This window comes from Lepus europaeus, chromosome 9 (genome assembly GCF_033115175.1).
Source record: "Lepus europaeus isolate LE1 chromosome 9, mLepTim1.pri, whole genome shotgun sequence".
Lineage (NCBI taxonomy): Eukaryota > Metazoa > Chordata > Mammalia > Lagomorpha > Leporidae > Lepus > Lepus europaeus.
Window position 1 is genome coordinate 66085978 of NC_084835.1, and position 20181 is coordinate 66106158.

Consider the following 20181-nt stretch of genomic DNA (forward strand, 5'->3'; position numbering starts at 1 on the left):
ATATGGTTAATAAATGGCTTATATTTTATAAAATTTCTTTCATGAGACATCTACACATTGTGTTAGGAGTCACTTTTGAAGAAAAATAGTGAAGCTATTATATTTGTAATCTAATAAAGCAATGCTAATTTTTAGTGTAATATCTTTATCTTCCTTTTGAATATCTGCAAAATTTAAATTTGCTCACCTGTTCTAGAAATTCATTGATAATAAACCTTTTACAAGTACACTTCAGTTTATTGTAGTTTTAGTAATTTATATGTGGGTTGTAGTTCTCGCCGATTTAAAGCACCAAGGCCTGGAGTTCACAACTCAGTATTTGCCTTTCATTTATGAGATTTCCAATAACAGGAAAAGGGTGAATAAACTGATGCCAGGGCCAAGGAGGGCATCTGCTTAGATTCTAGGTGAAGGCTGTGGGGCCTGAGGCCAGAATCTCTCTCTGATTCCAACAAAAGAGAGTCATAGGGAAAAAAAGTTTACTGGGAGATGGACTTATATTCAGATATACCCTGGTCTCTAAGGAATCCCTATCCCAAGAACAGTTGCCAGTTTCTCCTAAGGAAACCAAATCTCCCATATCAGTACCCAGATGTGGAACCTCCCCAAATATGGGACCCCCATGATTCCACTATCTCCCCTTAGGTGACATGCCCATGGGGTGGTGTTGGGTTTCCTTCATAAGGACTGATCAAGCTTCCATTAATCTAAATGAGTTACCTTAAAAATCTGACTTTTCCTTGGAACTGGCTTATATGTTTTCCTTAATTCTACCTCAGCAACCTTTAGAGTTCTATTCTGGACTGATGATGATGCTAAGATGACCCATATTAATTAATATTCTCCCTAAGGGGAAGGATCACTAGGAACTGATGTCCTGTCTCCACCAAAAGTGCCTGAAGTTAGATCCTGCATGGGGCACTAGGGGAACACAGATGTCCTCCTTCAGCTCCATGTGGGTTACGTTCCTGCTGCCCTTCCTCTCTGTCACAGGACCCAACTGTCTCTCTAGAAATAGGGTCCTCTAGAAATAGGGACTCAGGACACCTCCTGTAGATTGTATTTTTAAGCTATGTTCTCTATATATATCAGTTTGTCTCAGTATTTTTCAACTAGTTAGTCTTAAATTGGCGGGTATTTCTTATATTCTGTTCTGGTTTTATTTCAGCATAGTACTTCATTGCTTCTAATTACGTTTTTCTTTTATTGAGGTGAAATCCATACTTTAAAACGGAAATAGTCAAAATGAATTTAACATAAAATTAAAAGTGCAATTCAGTGGTAGTTAGTATGTTCACAACCATCAGAGGTTGAAAACATCACCTCTAGTTCCAAAACATCTCATCAAGCCAAAAGAAAATTTTGTATGTTGCTATGTTTTGAGTAAGTTCTCTGGAGCTACTGAGTTTTAATTCTGATCTGCCCTTTTTCGAAAGATGCAATGGCTTCTTTAATATCTTTAAAACTTTTCACCAAAAACTACTTATAACATTTAGTATTGCCTCTAATTGATACAATTTCCATCTTTATTATTCTATTTGTTATGTAAAACATTTTCCAGAGGGCAAAGTACAATTCTCCTTTTTTGAACATGTATCCGGTAATCTTTGCAACAGTGATTTGATTCAGGTCATTATTTTCTTGTACTAGCTATGTCAAATTACTCTAATAGTGGTGAAGAAACTCTACCTTACTGCCTGGTTATCTATTGATAGATCAACCTACTTACCTTGTTAGCCTGTTACTGACTTCAGAAACAATTCAGGAAGAGTCTAAATATTTTCTGGTCGCTTTTTTTCCCCTTCCTATTGAAAATGAATCTAGCCTGATTTAGTCAAAATTTGTCTATCAGAACCTTTAATCTCTAGAAGTAGGGATGTATCCTTCCGGGTATTCTAATCTACAGCAGCTCACTGATAAGGAACATAGTATGCAATCGACAAATAAATAAATATTGAGTGAATGAATAATTTTCCAGAAGGAAAAATGCATAGCTTTTGCCTAAAATTCTTCAAAAACTAAGTACTTTGAAAATTGGCATTTTTGGAGGTTTGTAAAATACAAAATTCTGTGAATAAGGTAGAAGATAAAATAGAGCAATTATTTTTCTTTCCCAAGTTATCTACTTAGTCATATTTTAAAATTAGGTGCAGACGTCTCATTATGGACTGCTGGCACTCCTTAATGTTCCATGACACTTTATGCCTTCATGCATGTCCTTGTGCCTAGAATTCTTTCTACACACCACCTCCATAAATATATCATCTTTCAAGATTTCATTTCAGGGTCACAACCTTTGTGGAATCTTTCCTACTACCTGGGAAGCACTGATATTATGTCTTCTGATATTATTATGACTTCTGATGAAGCACATATACAGCCTTTATTTGTATATGTCTTTTACCCCTGAGGGGACTAGGAACAACTTGAGAGCAAGGGCTAGGTCTTTTTTGTCTTTATAGTCCTGATGTCCATTTTATATGTAATAACAGTTTTTATTGGATAGTTGAATAGATAAAGTAGATAGAAATGAAGAAAAGGCTTTATAATTTGAAGAGTTAGGTACAATACAGAAAAGATTTTTACTATTAAGAAGAAAGAACACAGAGTTCCACTGTTTTATTTCTTTGTTTAGTCTTGGGTTATGGACATACTGAGGTTCAAACTCTTACAGATAACCAATCAGAATATAAAAACCTTTGAAGTGATCATGATTACTTACATAAACTTGAGCCCTATATTTGACAAGGCAATTGGCACCAGCTTCAGGATTAAACTTAATTTCAAAGTCATAACCTTTGGAATTCTCAGCACCCTTAGGGATAAGTTTTAATTTTCTAGCCAATTTGTGGTACTCTGCTAGTTGTGTTTCAATCTGTAAGGAGAGAACACAAAAACATCAAACATAAAAACATTAAAAATAAAGCAATCGTAGCCTGTGTTGTGGTGTAATGAGTTAAGCCACTGCTTGTGATGCCAGCAACCCTGGTGTGAGTTCTGGTTGCTCTGTTTCTGGTCCAGCTCCCTCTAAAGCACCTGGCAAAGTGTGTGCGCCCTCGCCACCCACATGGGAGACCTGGAGGAGTTCCAGACTTTTGACTTCAGCTTAGCCCCGCCCTGGTTGTTGTGGTCATCTTGGAAGTGAGCCAGTGGATGGAAGATATCTCTCCCTCTTTCTCTGTAACTCTGCCTTTCAAATAAATAATCAAAGTACTCCTATTCCAAATGACTTTCCGTTTTATACAAAATATACTATGTCTATTTTAGTAGTTTAGTAATATGTAGTAGTAAGGGAGGCAGTTTTAAAAGATACAAAGAATGAAAGGTTTTATCTACACTAAATTTGTAGAATAAAGAGTATAATTGATTGCTAAACAATATATCATTGCTCTTACACTAACATTATCTAAATTCAGCTTTTGATCACTGCTACAGATTCATATCCCATTTCCCTGTTTACAAAAAAATAAGATCTTTCTGAAATGTGATTATGCCTGTTTAAAAATTTTAAGCCTTTTTTGGAGTTTTTAGGATAAAGCCAAAACTTTTAAACATGAAAACCCAAACTTCTAAACAGTCTTCACCGTCTGGTTTATGTTTCTTCCTCAAGTTTCATTTCTTACTATGTTCCTCCCAACCCCTTGCTATTAACCCCAGCCACAATGAAAAGCTTACACAACAGGCTGTTTTCTCTGAGCTGTCCTATATACTTCTTTGCTAACTTCCCTACCTTTGTTATGCTAACCCACCTTGTACTTCCCAATTCAGTTCACATGTTCTCTCTTTAAGGCAGCTTTTTCTAGAAACCACTTCACCCATCTTCCCACACCATGTACACTAAATCTGGGTTAGGCATACTATATGTCTTTTAAGAAATTATTTGTTTTTATTTATTTGAAAGGCAGATACACACACACACACAAGGTGGGGGATAGTGAGTGTGTTTGAGAGATGTCTTCCATTTGTTCCTCAAATGTTCACTCTTCAAACAGCTTAGACTAAGCTACGCTGAAGCCAGGAGCCCTGAGCTTATGACCACTGCCTCCCAGGGTGTGCATTAGCGGGCAGTTGGGATCAGAAGCAGAGCCAGTACATGAACCCAGGCAGTCCAATTTGGAATGTGTTCCAAGCGGTATCTTAACTGCTGCACCAAATGACTCTTCCAACTACGTTTCTTCAGTACCATGTGCAAACAGCTATCGGAGGCCTGCTCTCATGGTAGAAAATACAAACTAGATTGAAAATTTCTTTTTTTTTTTTTTGACAGGCAGAGTTGATAGAGAGAGAGAGAGACAGAGAGAAAGGTCTTCCTTTTGGCCGTTGGTTCACCCTCCAATGGCCGCTGCGGCCGGCGCATCGCGCTGATCCAAAGCCAAGAGCCAGGTGCTTCTCCTGGTCTCCCATGCGGGTGCAGGGCCCAAGCACTTGGGCCATCCTCCACTGCCTTCCCGGGCCATAGCAGAGAGCTGGCCTGGAAGAGGGGCAACCGGGATAGAATCCGGCACCCCGACTGGGACTAGAACCCGGTGTGCCGGCGCCGCAAGGCGGAGGATTAGCCTGTTAAGCCATGGCGCCGGCCTGAAAATTTCTTGATGGTAGAGTCTACATCTTTTTATTTCCTGTGTCCAGCATGGTAAGTGGCACACAATGGATGTCATGGAAATGTTTGAAGGATGAATAGTGTGAATGAAAAGGAAATGATGTCTTCTTCTGCAAAGTAAAAGGAATGGGATTTATGAAAATTATGTTCATGGCCTTAGAGATGGTTTTGCTTATTTCTTGGTTCACTGTTATCAAATAGTCTACCTTAGATCTGACTGAGAAATTTTAGTGTTACTGAACTGACATAAAGGGAAGACTATTTTGGTAAAATGTCAAATGCTTTAAAGTTTTACCACTTTACCCACTGAGTTCTCAACTGGGATAGACTTTTATAAGGTCAGCGCTGGTGAGCTGCCACTCTGGAAATGGTTATCACTTACAGTTTCTTTGCCTCTGGCATACTTTAGTTCTTCATTCCACAACTGCTGTTGTTCAGATTCCAGGTCCTTGGTTAATTTATTAATGGTCTGCTGCAATTCATTTTTTTCATGATTTATTCTCTCAATGTCTGCAACTGAGTACTTCTGGTTATCAACAATATTCTGTAGTCGAGTATTCTCCTGCTTCATTGTTTCACATTCTAGTTCTACATTGGAAAAAAAAATTTTTTTTAGTTTCTTCAATGCCTCCAAAGACACTGATGCCTTCATTTAATAGAGCTAAGATGCCTAAATTTCTATTTTTCTTTTTTTTGATAATTCTGTTTGATCCCACTATGTTAATAACATTGCTGAAGATGATACAATTAAAATTTTATGTAAGAACCTTATTTCCCTATTGGCTTGCTATGGTTTTCAGAAAGCTCTCTCTCTTTCTATACATATATATATATATATATATATATATATATATGGCCTTACACAAAATTAAGTATGCTTATATTATCTGTATATTTTGATGATTTATACTTAAGGAAGATAGTCTGTGAGTATATGATTCTCTGCAATAGTTCAAAAAGACTACAGTTTTTTATAAGTATAAAAACATTACACTACATCGGAGCTTACTTTTATTTTATTGACATTTTCAGTGGTTAGATTCTTGCTTTGTCTATTTAGCAAGAGTGTTTTCCATTCTCTTGTGACTCTTGGCCTACATAGAGAATGACAGTATTTTTAAAGCAGACTGGGACAAATGGATGAGGACGACCAAAGGGGCCAAGAGAATCATCCTGAGGACTGATACAATCAAAATGTTGACTTTTGCTATAGCCTGTTTGCAGCACAATACTTGAGAAGCTCTACATCTGAGCTTAAAATAGTTGATTTAAGTAATGACTTATTCATTTATTATAGGTCTCTTCACAAAAAAATCCACTATATATATATATATACACACACACATATATACGTATACATATATATAGTATTTAAATATGTCTCACCTACTCTTAGACATGTATAGCTTTAAATAATCAAGAATGTTACAACATTGATAGAATAAAAACATCTTAGGTTAACAGCTGTCAAAGTAATGTCTCAAACTAATCACTCTGGAATGGCAGAACTATTTCTTTCCTATTCAATTTGTAACTTGGAAAAAATTCTTATAAGAACAATTAGAAATATGACAATTCTCTTGATTAAATGTTGACAAGGAAGACAAAGTACTGATACTAGAAAGTATTAATTGCATTACAAACATTGTTATAAGAAATTTGTTTCTGGTTCTTTATCATGGAGAACAAAGGACAGTGATGAGGGGCAAAGTATAAAATATTTAAAAGTTTAGAGCCAGTCATATATATATATATATATGTATACATATATATATATATTTGATTTTATATATACATATAATCAGCTATTTGGAGCAAACAAAAAAATGACTCAGCATTACTCCAGATAATTACTGACCTTGACTTGAAAGATGATCAATTCTTAACAGACTAAGAGTTAAATCAAATCTTAAGTACCACCTGTACAACTCCTACAAAGGACAGACATAGCTTATAAAATCCTAAGAGAATAAACTAGAAATGGGTAAAGTCCTGGGAAAATATAATATTTTTTTTTTAAGATTTATTTATTTGAGAGGCAGAATTCCAGAAAGAGGGAGAGACAGAGAGAAAGGTTTTCCATCCACTGATTCACTTCCCAAATGGCTGGAACAACCAAAGCTGGGCCAATCCAGAGCCAGGAGCCAGGAGCCAGGAGCTTCTTCTAGGTCTCCCATGTGTGTGCAGCGTGCCAAGCACTTGGGCCATCTTCCACTGCTTTCCCAGGCCATTACCAGGGGGCTGGGTCAGAAGTGGAGCAGCTTGGACTCAAACCAGAGCCCATATGGGAGGCCAGTACAGTAGCCAGAGGCATAACCATAGTGCCAGCCCCTAGAATAGTTTTTAAACTGAAGCCCAGCGGCTCTGTGATTTGTAGAAATCTTCCTTTGCTCTCCTTCTGGCACCAAAGAAATTATCTAACAATCACATGTGCCACAAGTATTTTCCAGAGTTTTATGATTAAGATTGTTATTTGTGGCCGGCACCGCGGCTCAATAGGCTAATCCTCCGCCTTGTGGCGCCGGCACACCAGGTTCTAGTCCCGGTTGCCCCTCTTCCAGGCCAGCTCTCTGCTGTGTCCAGGGAGTGCAGTGGAGGATGGCCCAAGTGCTTGGGCCCTGCACCCGCATGGGAGACCAGGATAAGCACCTGGCTCCTGCCATTGGATCAGCGCGGTGTGCCTGCCACAGCGCGCCAACCGCGGCGGCCATTGGAGGGTGAACCAACGGCAAAGGCAGACCTTTCTCTCTGTCTCTCTCTCTCTCACTGTCCACTCTGCCTGTCTTAAAAAAAAAAAAGATTGTTATTTGTGGCCGGCACCGCGGCTCAACAGGCTAATCCTCCGCCTTGCGGCGCCGGCACACCGGGTTCTAGTTCCGGTCGGGGCACCGATCCTGTCCTGGTGGCCCCTCTTCCAGGCCAGCTCTCTGCTGTGGCCAGGGAGTGCAGTGGAGGATGGCCCAAGTGTTTGGGCTCTGCACCCCATGGGGGACCAGGAGAAGCACCTGGCTCCTGCCATCGGAACAGCACGGTGCGCCGGCCGCAGCGCGCTACCGTGGCGGCCATTAGAGGGTGAACCAACGGCAAAGGAAGACCTTTCTCTCTGTCTCTCTCTCTCTCTCTCACTGTCCACTCTGCCTGTCAAAAACAAAAAAAATAAAAATAAAAAAAGAACTTTAAAAAAAAAAAGAAAAAAAAAAGATTGTTATTTGTTTGTAAAAATGATGTTACTAAGGCACAAGGTATACATAAACTTTCTTTCATTGGGCTTTTGCTTCCCAAGAATGATAGCCCTTGCAGTTTTTCATCTTATTTCCAATCTGTTTCAGCAGTTGAGCTGCTTCAGTAGTAGTGAGGGAAAATAAGATGGTTATAGAAGACAAATAGGCTGGAGCAGGCAGAGATCAAGAATCTTGTTTATCAATTGCAAAATGTAACAGAATATATATATATATATATTTTATTTTTATTTTTTTTATTTTTGATAGGCAGAGTGGACAGTGAGAGAGAGAGACAAAGGTCTTCCTTTTGCCGTTGGTTCACCCTCCAATGGCTGCCGCGGTAGGTGCGCTGCGGCCAGCGCACTGTGCTGATCCGATGGCAGGAGCCAGGTGCTTATCCTGGTCTCCCATGTGGGTGCAGGGCCCAAGCACTTGGGCCATCCTCCACTGCACTCCCTGGCCACAGCAGAGAGCTGGCCTGGAAGAGGGGCAACCGGGACAGGATCGGTGCCCCGACCGGGACTAGAACCCGGTGTGCCGGCGCCGCAAGGCGGAGGATTAGCCTAGTGAGCCGCGGCGCTGGCCAGAATATATATATTTTTAAATTTTATTTATTTATTTGACAGATAGAGTTAGACAGTGAGAGAGACAAAGAGAAAGGCCTTCCTTCTGTTGGTTCACCCCCCAAATGGCTGCTATGGCCAGCGCTGTGCCAATCCAAAGCCAGGAGCCAAGTGTTTCCTCCTGGTCTCCCATGCGGGTGTAGGGCCCAAGCACTTGGGCCATCCTCCACTGCCCTCCTGGGCCACAGCAGAGAGCTGGACTGGAAGAGGAGCAACTGGGACTAGAACCCGATGCCCATATGGTTTGCCGGTGCCGCAGGCGGAGAATTAACCAAGTGAGCCACAGCACTGGCCCCACAGAATTTATATTTATATAGAATATACCTTTATATTATAATACTTATATATATATTCTTACTCAGACAGCATGTCTTTGGTAGGTCCCTCATGGTTTCAAATAGTTACATGCTTGAAAACATGCCAGAAAATAGAGTAATCTGAATAATGCCACTGAAATATGAAGATGCTTCAAAAAATTTGTAGAGGGGTGGACATTTGATCCAGTGGTTAAGATGCCATTTAGGATGCCCATATCTGACATCTGAGTGCCTGGGTTCAACTCCTGGCTCTGGCTGCTGATTCTAACTTCCTGCCAATGCAGACCCAGGTAGAAGATGGTGAAGACTCAAGTGGCTGGGCTCAGGCAGAGACCTGGATTGAGTTCCCTGGTCTTGGCTTTGGCTCTGACTGTTGCAAGCACCTGCAATGTGAACCACTTGGTGGGAGCTCTCATTGTCTTACTAGTAAATACAAAAATCTTAAAAAAGGTCATGGAGAAATGTAATTAAAAGCTATGTTTATACTGGTGCAAACATTTTCTTTCTTTATTTTTTTAAAATTTTTTATTATTTATTTGACAGGTAGAGTTATACACAGTGAGAGCGAGAGAGAGATAGAAAGGTCTTCCTTTCACTGGTTCACTCCCCAAATGGCTGCTACGGCCGGCACTGCACCGATCCGAAGCCAGGAGCCAGGTGCCTCCTCCTGGTCCCCCATGCAGGTGCAGGGCCCAAGGACTTGGGCCATCCTCCACTGCACTCCCAGGCCACAGCAGAGAGCTGGACTGGAAGAGGAGCAACAGGGACCAGAAACTGGTGCCCATATGGGATGCTGGCGCCACAGGCGGAGGATTAGCCAAGTGAGTCATGGCGCCCGCCCCTGGTGCAAACATTTTTTAAAATTTATGCACAATTTTTTTATAATATGTCTCTGGAACTTGTAAGCATTCCCTTATCTGGAAAAAGTCTTTGCAGATCTGACTAAATTTTTTTTTTTTTTATTATGTAGATACTTGGAAGAGTTGAGAACGAGAGAAAGAGGCAGAGGGAGAGAGATTTTCTATCTGCTGGTTTACTCCCCAGATGGCCACAACAGTCAGGGCTGGGGCAGCCTGAAGCCAGGAGCCAGGAACTTCTTTCAGGTCTTCCATGTGGGTGGCAGGAGCCTAAGTGCTTGGGCCATTTTTTGCTGCTCTCACAGGTGCATTAGCAGGTAGCTGGATTGGAAGTGAGCAGACAGGACTCCAACTGGGGCCCATGTGGTATGCCAGCATCAGAGCTGGCTGTTCAACCTGCTCTACCACAAAGCTGGCCCCATGATTAAACATTTTTTAAAAAAACTTGTCTATTTTTCATCTACTTGAAAGGAAAGACAAAGTGAGTGATATTGATTGAGATTGACTGATTGATTTTCTATCTATTAGTTTATTCCCAAAATGCCTGCAGCAGCCAAGGCTGGGCAAAGCCAAAGCCAGGAAATCCATCTGGGTCTCCCACGTGAGTGACAGGGGCCCAATCACTCAAGCCGTCAACTACTGCTTCCCAGAATGCATTACCAGGAAGCTGATTCTCAAGCACAGAGTTATCTGGGACCTAACTGGTACTCTGATATAGAATGCGGTTGTCCCAAGTGGCAGTCTAATCCACTGTGTCACAATGTCCACCCCACTTTTTGAGATGAGGTAATAACATTAGATTATCCAAGTGGGCCCTAAATATCATAACTGTCCTTATAGAATTCAGGCAGAAGATTTCATAGAAATAAAAGGAGACATACACACACACACACACACACAGAAGGAAATATGAAGGGAAGTAAAAACTATAGAGTGATAGGGATACAGCCCAGGAATGCTACAAGCTGCCAGAAGCTTAAAGAGGTAAACAACAGATTCTCCTTGAGTCCCTGCAGAGGGTGTAGACCTACCAGATCTTGGGAGTAGTCTCTAGAATTGTAAGAGAATGAATTTCTGTTGTTTTAAATCACTGTGTTTGTATTAATTTGTTTACAGCAGCATCAGGAAAACAATACAGAAGGCACTGAAAACTTGGTAGCCTGCTATAGACGTTTAACAGAGGAGGAAGAACATATGGGTAACAAAACTATTTCTAAATGTGACAAATCCAAAAAGCTCCATATTCCAGTTAAAATGCCCTCTTTTATCATCAAAGATGGATGTACTTATCTCTGAAGGGAGGAGAGAACTACTTTGTTTATGGCCTTGTCTAAATACTGAAGAAGTCTGTGGATTCAAAAGGTTTCCATAGCCTAGGTAGCTCATGCCAAGAGCCGCGGGTGATCACTGACCTCAAAAATAAGAATGTTAATTGTTAATTTAACAACAGGAGGCACTGTGCACTTACTCCCCATGTAGGACCTCTGTCCTTAATGAGCTGTTCTATGAGAATTAACTGTAAAACTTGTTTTCTTTTTTTTTTTTTTTTTTGACAGGCAGAGTGGATAGTGAGAGAGAGAGAGACAGAGAGGAAGGTCTTCCTTTTTGCTGTTGGTTCACCCTCCAATGGCCGCTGCGGCTGGCGCAGCGCGCTGATCCGAAACCAGGAGCCAGGTGCTTCTGGTCTCCCATGCGGGTGCAGGGCCCAAGGACTTGGGCCATCCTCCACTGCCTTCCCGGGCCATAGCAGAGAGCTGGCCTGGAAGAGGGGCAACTGGGATAGAATCCGGTGCCCCAACCGGGACTAGAACCCGGTGTGCCGGCGCCGCAAGGCGGAGGATTAGCCTGTTAAGCCACGGCGCCGGCCTAAAACTTGTTTTCAAGCAGTACTTTATACTTTGTGTGGCTGCAAATTGTTGAAGTCTTTACTTAGTATAGAGTTGGTCTTCTGTATATCAAATTAATTAAAAATGAGTGTTGATGAAGAGTGGGATGGGAGAGGAGTAGGAGGTGGGACAGGTGTTGGCGGGGAGGGCATGTATGGGGAGGAAGAACCACTATATTCCTAAAGTTGTACCTATGAAATTTGTATGCATTAAATAAAAGCTTTCTTAAAAAAGAAAGAAGAGCCTTGGGTGATCACTGACTTAAATTAACAACAGGAGTCAGTGTGCACTAACTTCCCATGCAGGACCTCTGTTGTATTATGAGAGTTAATGGTAAAACTTGTTCTCAAAGATATACTTAATTTTAGTGTATTAAGTAGAGGATATATTATGTCTCATAAGTTTTAGATAAGCCTAAGTGCCCAATTCCATTGCTTGTTTCCTTAGGTGCTTTTTCTTTTTTTTTTATTTTTTATTTTTTGACAGGCAGAGTGGACAGTGAGAGAGAGAGACAGAGAGAAAGGTCTTCCTTTGCCGTTGGTTCACCCTCCAATGGCTGCCGCGGCCAGCGTGTTGCAGCCAGCACACCATGCTGATCCAATGGCAGGAACCAGGTGCTTATCCTTGTCTCCCATGGGGTGCAGGGCCCAAGGACTTGGGCCATCCTCCACTGCACTCCCTGGCCACAGCAGAGAGCTGGCTTGGAAGAGGGGCAACCGGGACAGAATCCGGCGCCCCGACCGGGACTAGAACCTGGTGTGCCGGCGCCGCAAGACGGAGGATTAGCCTAGTGAGCCGCGGCACCGGCCTGCTTTTTCAATTAATGATTAAAACCTGTTCTCAAAGAAAAAAGTATATTATTGCAAAAGTTAAACCAAAAATAAGAAGTATGAGGAAGGGTGGAGTGAGGGAGGATGGGGTATGAAGTGTCATTATGTTCTAAAAACTGTATGTATGAGATACATGAAATTTGTTCCATTTATATAAATAAAAAATTTTAATAATAATAAAATAAAATGCAAAAAAGAGAGACCTCTTTTAGCATAGCTTTGCTTACCTACTCTAGAAATTTCTTCATCAAGACCATTCAATTTCTGGTCAAGAATAGCTGAATGAGATTCCAAATTGCTCATGTATGCCTGATATTTCTGAACATCTGCTTGTAAGGAGGTTTTCAGTTTTCTCAATGACTCTAGACGATTCTTTAAGAGAGAAGAATATTAAAATAGTTACTCTCATCAATAATCATTCCATACTTTATTTTATAATAAAGCAATATTATTTAAATTTATCTTATAAAAAGATAGAGTTTTTCCTTAGCTTTTAGAGGGAATCAAAGGAACTTTAAAAGGTGACTATGTTATTACTTGATTAATGAGATGGACTTTTCAAGAAGTCAGTTGGGGATAGCAAAATGAAGGGTCAGGGTGAAAAAGCAGAAACATGGAAATATGATATTTTTCAGAAAAGTCTAGGTGCTTTATTAGTGATTCACAAAATAAAATTAGATACAGGATATTATTATTTGGCTTTTAGAAAACCCTGAGCATTCAATACATTGTATAAACCCATTTATTACCATTCCTTTTTCACTAACTAGAAAACTCAGGTCCTCCTGTGAATAGTGCTCCCTGGAGGTATATAACACAGAGACAATGTTCAACAATACTTTTGGTCTTATGTAAATAGGTAAGAATCTTTCATCAGATTCCGAGCACCATTAATCCAAGACTGATAGACCACAGGGAAAACAAAGCTCCACAGATACCAAACATGTTTTCATTGAGAGTTCAGTCACACACAAAAAAATTTAATTTTTAAGAAGCTTACTTTGTTAAACCATTTAAAAAAATATTGATAAAGACAGCTGGTATTCTCTAAGGAGACCTGAGAGCCTAAAAGAGTTCTAAATATGTGCACAAAAATGGGTACTAACCGGTTCTTTTTCTCTTTCTTGTTCCAGTCTTGCAATCTGTTCATTTAATGCTTTGTTTTTTGCTGCTAATGATTCCAGCTTGAAAGCATCTACATTATATAAATCCTCTGGAGACAAAATCCAAACACTTTATAAGATTTCATGTCTGCTTAGAACATTATTCTCTATACTTTTGCTTTCTAATTTCCTTGTAGTCTTTCCTTAAAATACTATCACTGAAGTCAATCCCACCCCCCATTGTAAAATAACAAACCCTTTTCTTTACTTCACTGTAGTTTCTATTCCTCTTATCTTTCTTGATATTTTTCATAAAAATTATCATTGATTGATTTATGGTTGTTTATTTTATTATTACTATCTCTTTCTGGCTACTAGAATGTAAATATATAAGGGCAGGGATTTTTATTTCTTATTCATTACTGTATCCTTGGTGCCTGAATGGTGGCTGGCAAACAGAAGGTATAAATATTTGAACGAATGAATGCAATTTATATATTTAATTAATTATATGTAGAAATATCAATAACTCATTAGATTCTTTCTATATGAGATCACTATACAGAAAACAAAACATCATTTATCTTGCTCTTATTCCCATGTGAGCAAACTGAAACTGTCCTGGTAACTCTTAAGGAAGAGTTCCCAGGGGAACATAAGAGAATGCTTTCACCTTTTGAGCTAATAGTGACAAGGTGATAATCTCCTGTTTCGATCGATTTTATTGTTTTGGAGGAAAAGTTTCAAATATCTTAGATTTACTTATTTTATGGACCATTATGGCCTTTTTTTATACAATGCTATTTTGACAGAAGGAAAAACAATGTAAAAATAATACCTCTGGAATGTTTTAGAGTTAGCCAGTAAATACTGAATGACACTAGACTATATCTGAGTGAAAAAATAATTTCTTTATTAGGAATACAATGGCCCATTAACTTTCTCCAAGTTCTGAAAGAGTCTTTAGGTCTTTTAAATAACTGGTGCTTTAATTTCTCAAACAGCAAACCAATATCACAGGGACATTATACCCTAAAAGGAGTAACACTTGCTGACTATCTTCAGTACTTTTGTCAGTCTGTTTGGTACTTTACTCCACTGCCATAGAATCCTGCAATGCTTTGTCAGTAAGGTGAAGTATTTTGTTAAGGACACATGGTCATGCCTCAGGTCTAACACCACCACCAGTATTCTTTCTGCATAGTTAGTACTTCTCTCTATGGAAGAAACCAGAAAGCTTTCTTTCAATGCTCTTTAAGTAAGTAGTTCAGGTAAACATTAGATATGCTAAAACAAACTATCACTCCATAAACAGTTAAATGACCAAAAGCAAACACAGAAGAATAACACTTACTCAGCTTTGACTGCAACTCTGCATTCATTTCTTCAAAGCTGTCAGCACCAGTCATGAAACTCTCATAGCATTTTATGGTGTAGTCCAGAAACAACTGATTGAATTAAGCATAATACAATGATAATGTCATGATTCCTTATTAACATTTGAATTTAAAAAAAAAGTTAGGAATATTGAGTAGTTATATTAACTCTTAAGAGATACAAACCTAAGGTATATCATTAATCATGTTGTACAGACTCATTTGCTCTGTTACATCTAAATATGAATAATGAAGATGAAAATAACTTAAACTTGGATGAAGGTGATATTTAAAAATGCATCAATAAATCTTCAGAATTTTGAGGAGGTCAAACAAGGAAGTTTACGAATAAACGCACCACAACATAAAATGCATAAACTTAATCATCCTTAGGAATAAAGTGCCTTATGAAAAATTAAATGAACTGCTGATCATCAAAGTCCAATTAAATTGATAAGTCTAACTGTGAAAACTAGAATGTAATTAATAAAGGCTGTTATTACATTCTAACTTCAGGCTAAAAAAAACACACGATAAGTAGACATCAAAACAGTAGAACTGTGACTTCAGGCTAAAAAAATGGCATGGTAAGTAGAGACGTAAACAGCAGAACAGCATAGAATTCTTAGTATTTAGCTAGGAGAAAGTTATGCTATATTTTGTGGTCATGAGGTTGTTGGTCACTGAGAATGCATACCTTACTAGGGGGCAAGGATGGTTGATTAGAATGTTCCATAGCCTAAATGAAGTAAACATCTCTCACGACAGACCAATTCCCTTTGTGCTAATTCACTGTTTACTAAGCAGCCTTCTTATTACTTGGTTGATATAGAAGGGGTACCCGGAATAAGGCAGTATAAGTAATACTGTAAGTGAAAAGCTATATCACTGATGGTCAAATAATAAATTTTCATCCTACTTCAGATTAGTTTCTTGGATAAATGTCACAAATTTAATACTTAACAACTGTTGCTTGTAATTCTATTTTGGGGAACACTGAGGTGCAATTAAATGTATTCCAGTATACATCTGGGAGAAGAACTCTCTCCAGGGTGGGATCAAAAGCTTTCTAGGAGGCTCTCCAGTTGGAATCACTGCTGAAGTAGTCAAGAGTCATGTTCATTTTCATGGTGGGGAAAAGGGTAATGATATCATTTCCGTCAGTTGACGTATCTTTGAAATACTTCCCAGGCAGCAAAAAAACAAAAACAAAAACAAAACAAAACAAAAAAAAACCAAAAGAGACTAAAGCTACTCCTACTTTCCTTTTGTGACAGACTTCAAAGAGTAAGGATAGGATTGAGGAGGGAACAGTTTTATTTTCTTAGGAGCCTGTGTAGTAATTGGTCTTTTATGTATGCTATGGAACATTAATGTATAATTTCAACATTTTAAACTTATTACTCATATTGTTACCTTTGGATAAATGAGGTATCTTCAGAAAGTTCTTGGAAAATATATATTATGAGAAAACTATGTGTGGATTTCACATTTTTTTTTGGGCAGCAAAATAAACATCTTTTAACTTCATTTTTCCACAAATTTTTTGAAGTATTCTTGTAAACATTTCCATATTTTAGGAAATAAGGTGGGGTTAGTTACAGAATTTAGGTTCCAATAAAGTACTCATATGTGGTTTAATATAAAGTAAATATTAGGTTCCAAAATAGTATATGGAACCAGTTCAGCCAACCTGTTTATCTCAACTACTTCTAGAAGTGGTAGCTTGAATTATATGGAAATATCCCAAACTAAAAAGATCAAAATGAAACAAACAAAAAAACTACATGCAATATTTAAAGACTCAATTCACTATGCTTTGTAATTCTTAGCAAACAATTACATTAAAACAATGTTGCCAGAATGCCACAAGATAGAGAAGGAAAAGAAACATTATGTTTACAGCACATAAAATAACTTAATTCTAATCTCCTTTCATGTTTCATAGCTAACATTTCAGGTTTCTGTGTCTAGTAAATTTTAGGAAACTATAATATGACCCCAACAGTAGATCCATTGATCAATATTTCAAAAAATTAATTTTAGAAGTTTTTCAGGAAGCAAAAGGACAAACTCTATGAAAGAATATATTTACTTCAACAGTGAGAAATTTAATTAATAATATCAAGGCAATTCATTATTATAGTTTATGGTAATCTATAGTACCTTATTATGCATAATTCCATCTTCAGTTTCTTCTCCCCACGGCTGTCCATCATCAAACAAAGGTGAATTTTCTTTCATGGCAGTATATATCTAATTAGTGCACAAACAAGACAGAAGGTTGATGGGAGTTGATGTGGGAAACATAAAAAGCTTTCGTGCTTTACCAAAATCTTTTAGTGTAATTTTTTAGAAGCGTTTAATTGAATGACTAAAAGTCTGTTTTGGGTGGTTATACTGAATATATGTTAAATATGATCCTTTTGTTATTGAATGACTACAAGTCTTTTTTGAGAGGTTATACTGATCATATGTTAAATATGATCCTTTTGATATTTTAGTTAACTTAAAACGCTTAGGATTTAGAAAGATTGGGCTCTATATTTATTTCTGCTCCATGAGAAAACTATGTTGACATTTACATTATTATTAACCCTGTGATAACATACATATATATATATATATACACACACATACACATTTTTAATTCTAACAATCCAGAACAGAATTGTCACATAAAAGGTGAATCAATAATTATTTCTCTTTTATATAAGCTCATTTTTGTGCTTAAATGTTATCAAGTGACTCTTACAGTATACAAATATGAACTTTAGATAAAATTTTACAAAATAAAATCTTCAGAAATATTATTTAAACTTGAGACAATATATTATGATACATTGAAATAACTATAATTGACAAGCTAAAAGGATAATAACCAATAGTTTTTAAGGCACAGAAATTCCAGTTTGAAGCATCTCTCTTTTTTTTTTAAAGATTTATTTGAAAGAGTTACAGAGAGAGGGAGAGGCAGAGTGAGAGACCTTCCATCTACTGGTTCACTACCCAGATGGCTGCAGCAGCTGTGGCAGGGCCAGGCCCCAGAGCCAGATGCCAGGAGTGAAGCATCTGTTCTTTATATCTTTTTTTTTTTTTTTTGACAGGCAGAGTGGACAGTAGAGGGAGACAGAGAGAAAGGTCTTCCTTTTTTGCCATTGGTTTACCCTCCAATGGCCGCTGCGGTAGGTGCGCTGCGGCTAGCGCACCGCGCTGTTCCGATGGCAGGGGCCAGGTGCTTATCCTGGTCTCCCATGGGGTGCAGGGCCCAAGCACTTGGGCCATCCTCCACTGCACTCCCTGGCCACAGCAGAGAGCTGGCCTGGAAGAGGGGCAACCAGGACAGGATCGGTGCCCTGACCGCGACTAGAACCCGGTGTGCCGGCGCCGCAAGGCGGTGCTCTTTATATCTTAAAAATACAACCTTTCAAATGTAAAAAAATTAGAGAATTTAAATAAAATTGCCATAAAATATATATAAGTATATAAAATGAACATTAAACTTCAAAGAATAGAACAATGCATTAGGAGCACATAAAAGAATGTGCTTTCTGTTGAAAACAGTTATATATTTTATTATCCTGGGACTCATTTATAGGATTTGAGTTGCTTGCCCTCCTATGCTTTTCACGCAGTAAGGCACTCATATGTTCTATCTCAGGTAGATGCAGGGTTGCTCTATCAATTCATCTTTTATGCTTTCTTCAACAGGGCCTCAAGAGATAAATTTAATGAAGTCTGAAAGACCTAGGACAGAGCCCAAGGTGAAGAAAAGAATCTTTGTCATTAGAGTAGAAGCTTCTGTTGCTCTTTTCAAAAGTCTTCGTGAAAACTCTTGATGCTCTGCAAGGTTCAGGGAATATTCAAACACAGTGACAAATAAAACCACGGGAACTATAAAAAATTCTATACTATAAGGAATGGAAAAGTTCTGAACTAAGGAAATTTCACTGAAATTGTTTCAACTTAAAATTGTACAGAGACAAAAAGTATATATTTGAGTCAATGTTTTTAGCTAAAGGTGGCATTTTCCAAAATAACACCACTTCACAACATCGAACCTTGGGGTGGGGGTAGGGGGAAGAAGTCTGGGGGATCTGAGATAAGTCAGGCCCTGCTCACATTGGTCACTTCCCAAAAGGCTCACAAACTCTTAGAGCACACACAGCTCTCCTACTCACAGTCCTTTTGGAGTAGGTAGGGTAACTTTGGCTCAACTAATGCCACTCAAACACTGTAATAAGGTCTGATTATGTGCCAAGTTTAGTGCAAGTAGGCATAGTGAGAATGAGGAGAAATCAAGCTTTATTTCTAAAATACTAACAAAATGGGGCCGGCGCTGTGGCATAATAGGTTAAGCCTCTGCCTGTGACGCCGGCATCCCATATGGGCACTGGTTTGTGCCCTGGCTGCTCCTCTTTGATCCAGCTCTCTGTTGATGGCCTGGGAAAGCAGCGGAAGATGGCCCAAGTGCTCGGGCCCCTGCACCTATGTGAGGTGACTTCGAATTGGCCCAGCTCCAGCCGTTGCAGATATCTACAGAGTGAACCAGTGGATGAAAGACTTCTCTCTCTGTCTCTCCTTCTCTCTGTAACTCTGCCTCTCAAAAAAAAAAATACTAAAAATACAACCTGGGGCATACCAAAGAATAATGAACAGTGAACAAAAAGAAGTTATTAGGAAACCAACAAATATAGTCATAGGCCAAAATAAAAATAATACTCTCAATAGATCCTACGAAAGCATATGATAAACTTCAATGATTATTCTTGATGAAAGCAGGTAAATTTCAACATGAAAGACAAATCTTCTATTCAAATATATCATAACTAAATAATAAAACATTATATTTTGGAAAATAGTGATAGTAATAGAAACTAATTGAGAATAGTAGGAATAAAGCAATTCAATAAGGATAATAAAGATAAAAAACTCTTTTACCAGCAATAACCTTAAAAAATGATGAAATAAAGTGTTCACCACAGTAACAAAGCACATGGGATCAATTAAAACACTGTTTGATATAAAACTATAAACTTTTACTAAAGGGACAGAAGAAATATGAACACTTGAAAGAGTAAATACTTTGCTAAATGAAAAGACTAATAAATATTTTCAGGATGAGAAATTTCTCCCAATAGGTAATACAAATAATACAAAAACATCCTTAAAAAAAAATCTCACAAGATATTTTTTGGAATTGACGAAATAGTGATATTAGAGGGGTTGGTGTTTGGCCTGGTGGTTAAGCTGCCAGTTGAGGCACTCACATCTCATTTTGGAGTGCCTGGGTTCAAATCCCAGTTGCACTCTGATTCCAGCTTCTTGCTAATGCAAACCTTAAGAGGCAACAGGTGATGGCTCAAGA

At 38.6% G+C, this 20181-nt stretch overlaps 1 protein-coding gene across 3 annotated transcripts in view; it reads right to left on the minus strand.

Annotated features, from left to right (window-relative positions):
- Nucleotides 1–20181, minus strand: part of NDC80 (NDC80 kinetochore complex component) — a 49460-nt gene that overhangs the window by 16685 nt on the left and 12594 nt on the right. For all 3 annotated transcript variants that reach the window (XM_062201424.1, XM_062201422.1, XM_062201423.1), the window contains exons 7-12: nt 16980–17069; nt 14792–14885; nt 13441–13547; nt 12562–12706; nt 4983–5188; nt 2723–2875 (exon numbers count right to left, since the gene is read on the minus strand). In XM_062201424.1, the coding sequence (XP_062057408.1) occupies nt 2723–2875; nt 4983–5188; nt 12562–12706; nt 13441–13547; nt 14792–14885; nt 16980–17069 (795 nt within the window). The remainder of the gene's footprint in view (nt 1–2722; nt 2876–4982; nt 5189–12561; nt 12707–13440; nt 13548–14791; nt 14886–16979; nt 17070–20181) is intronic.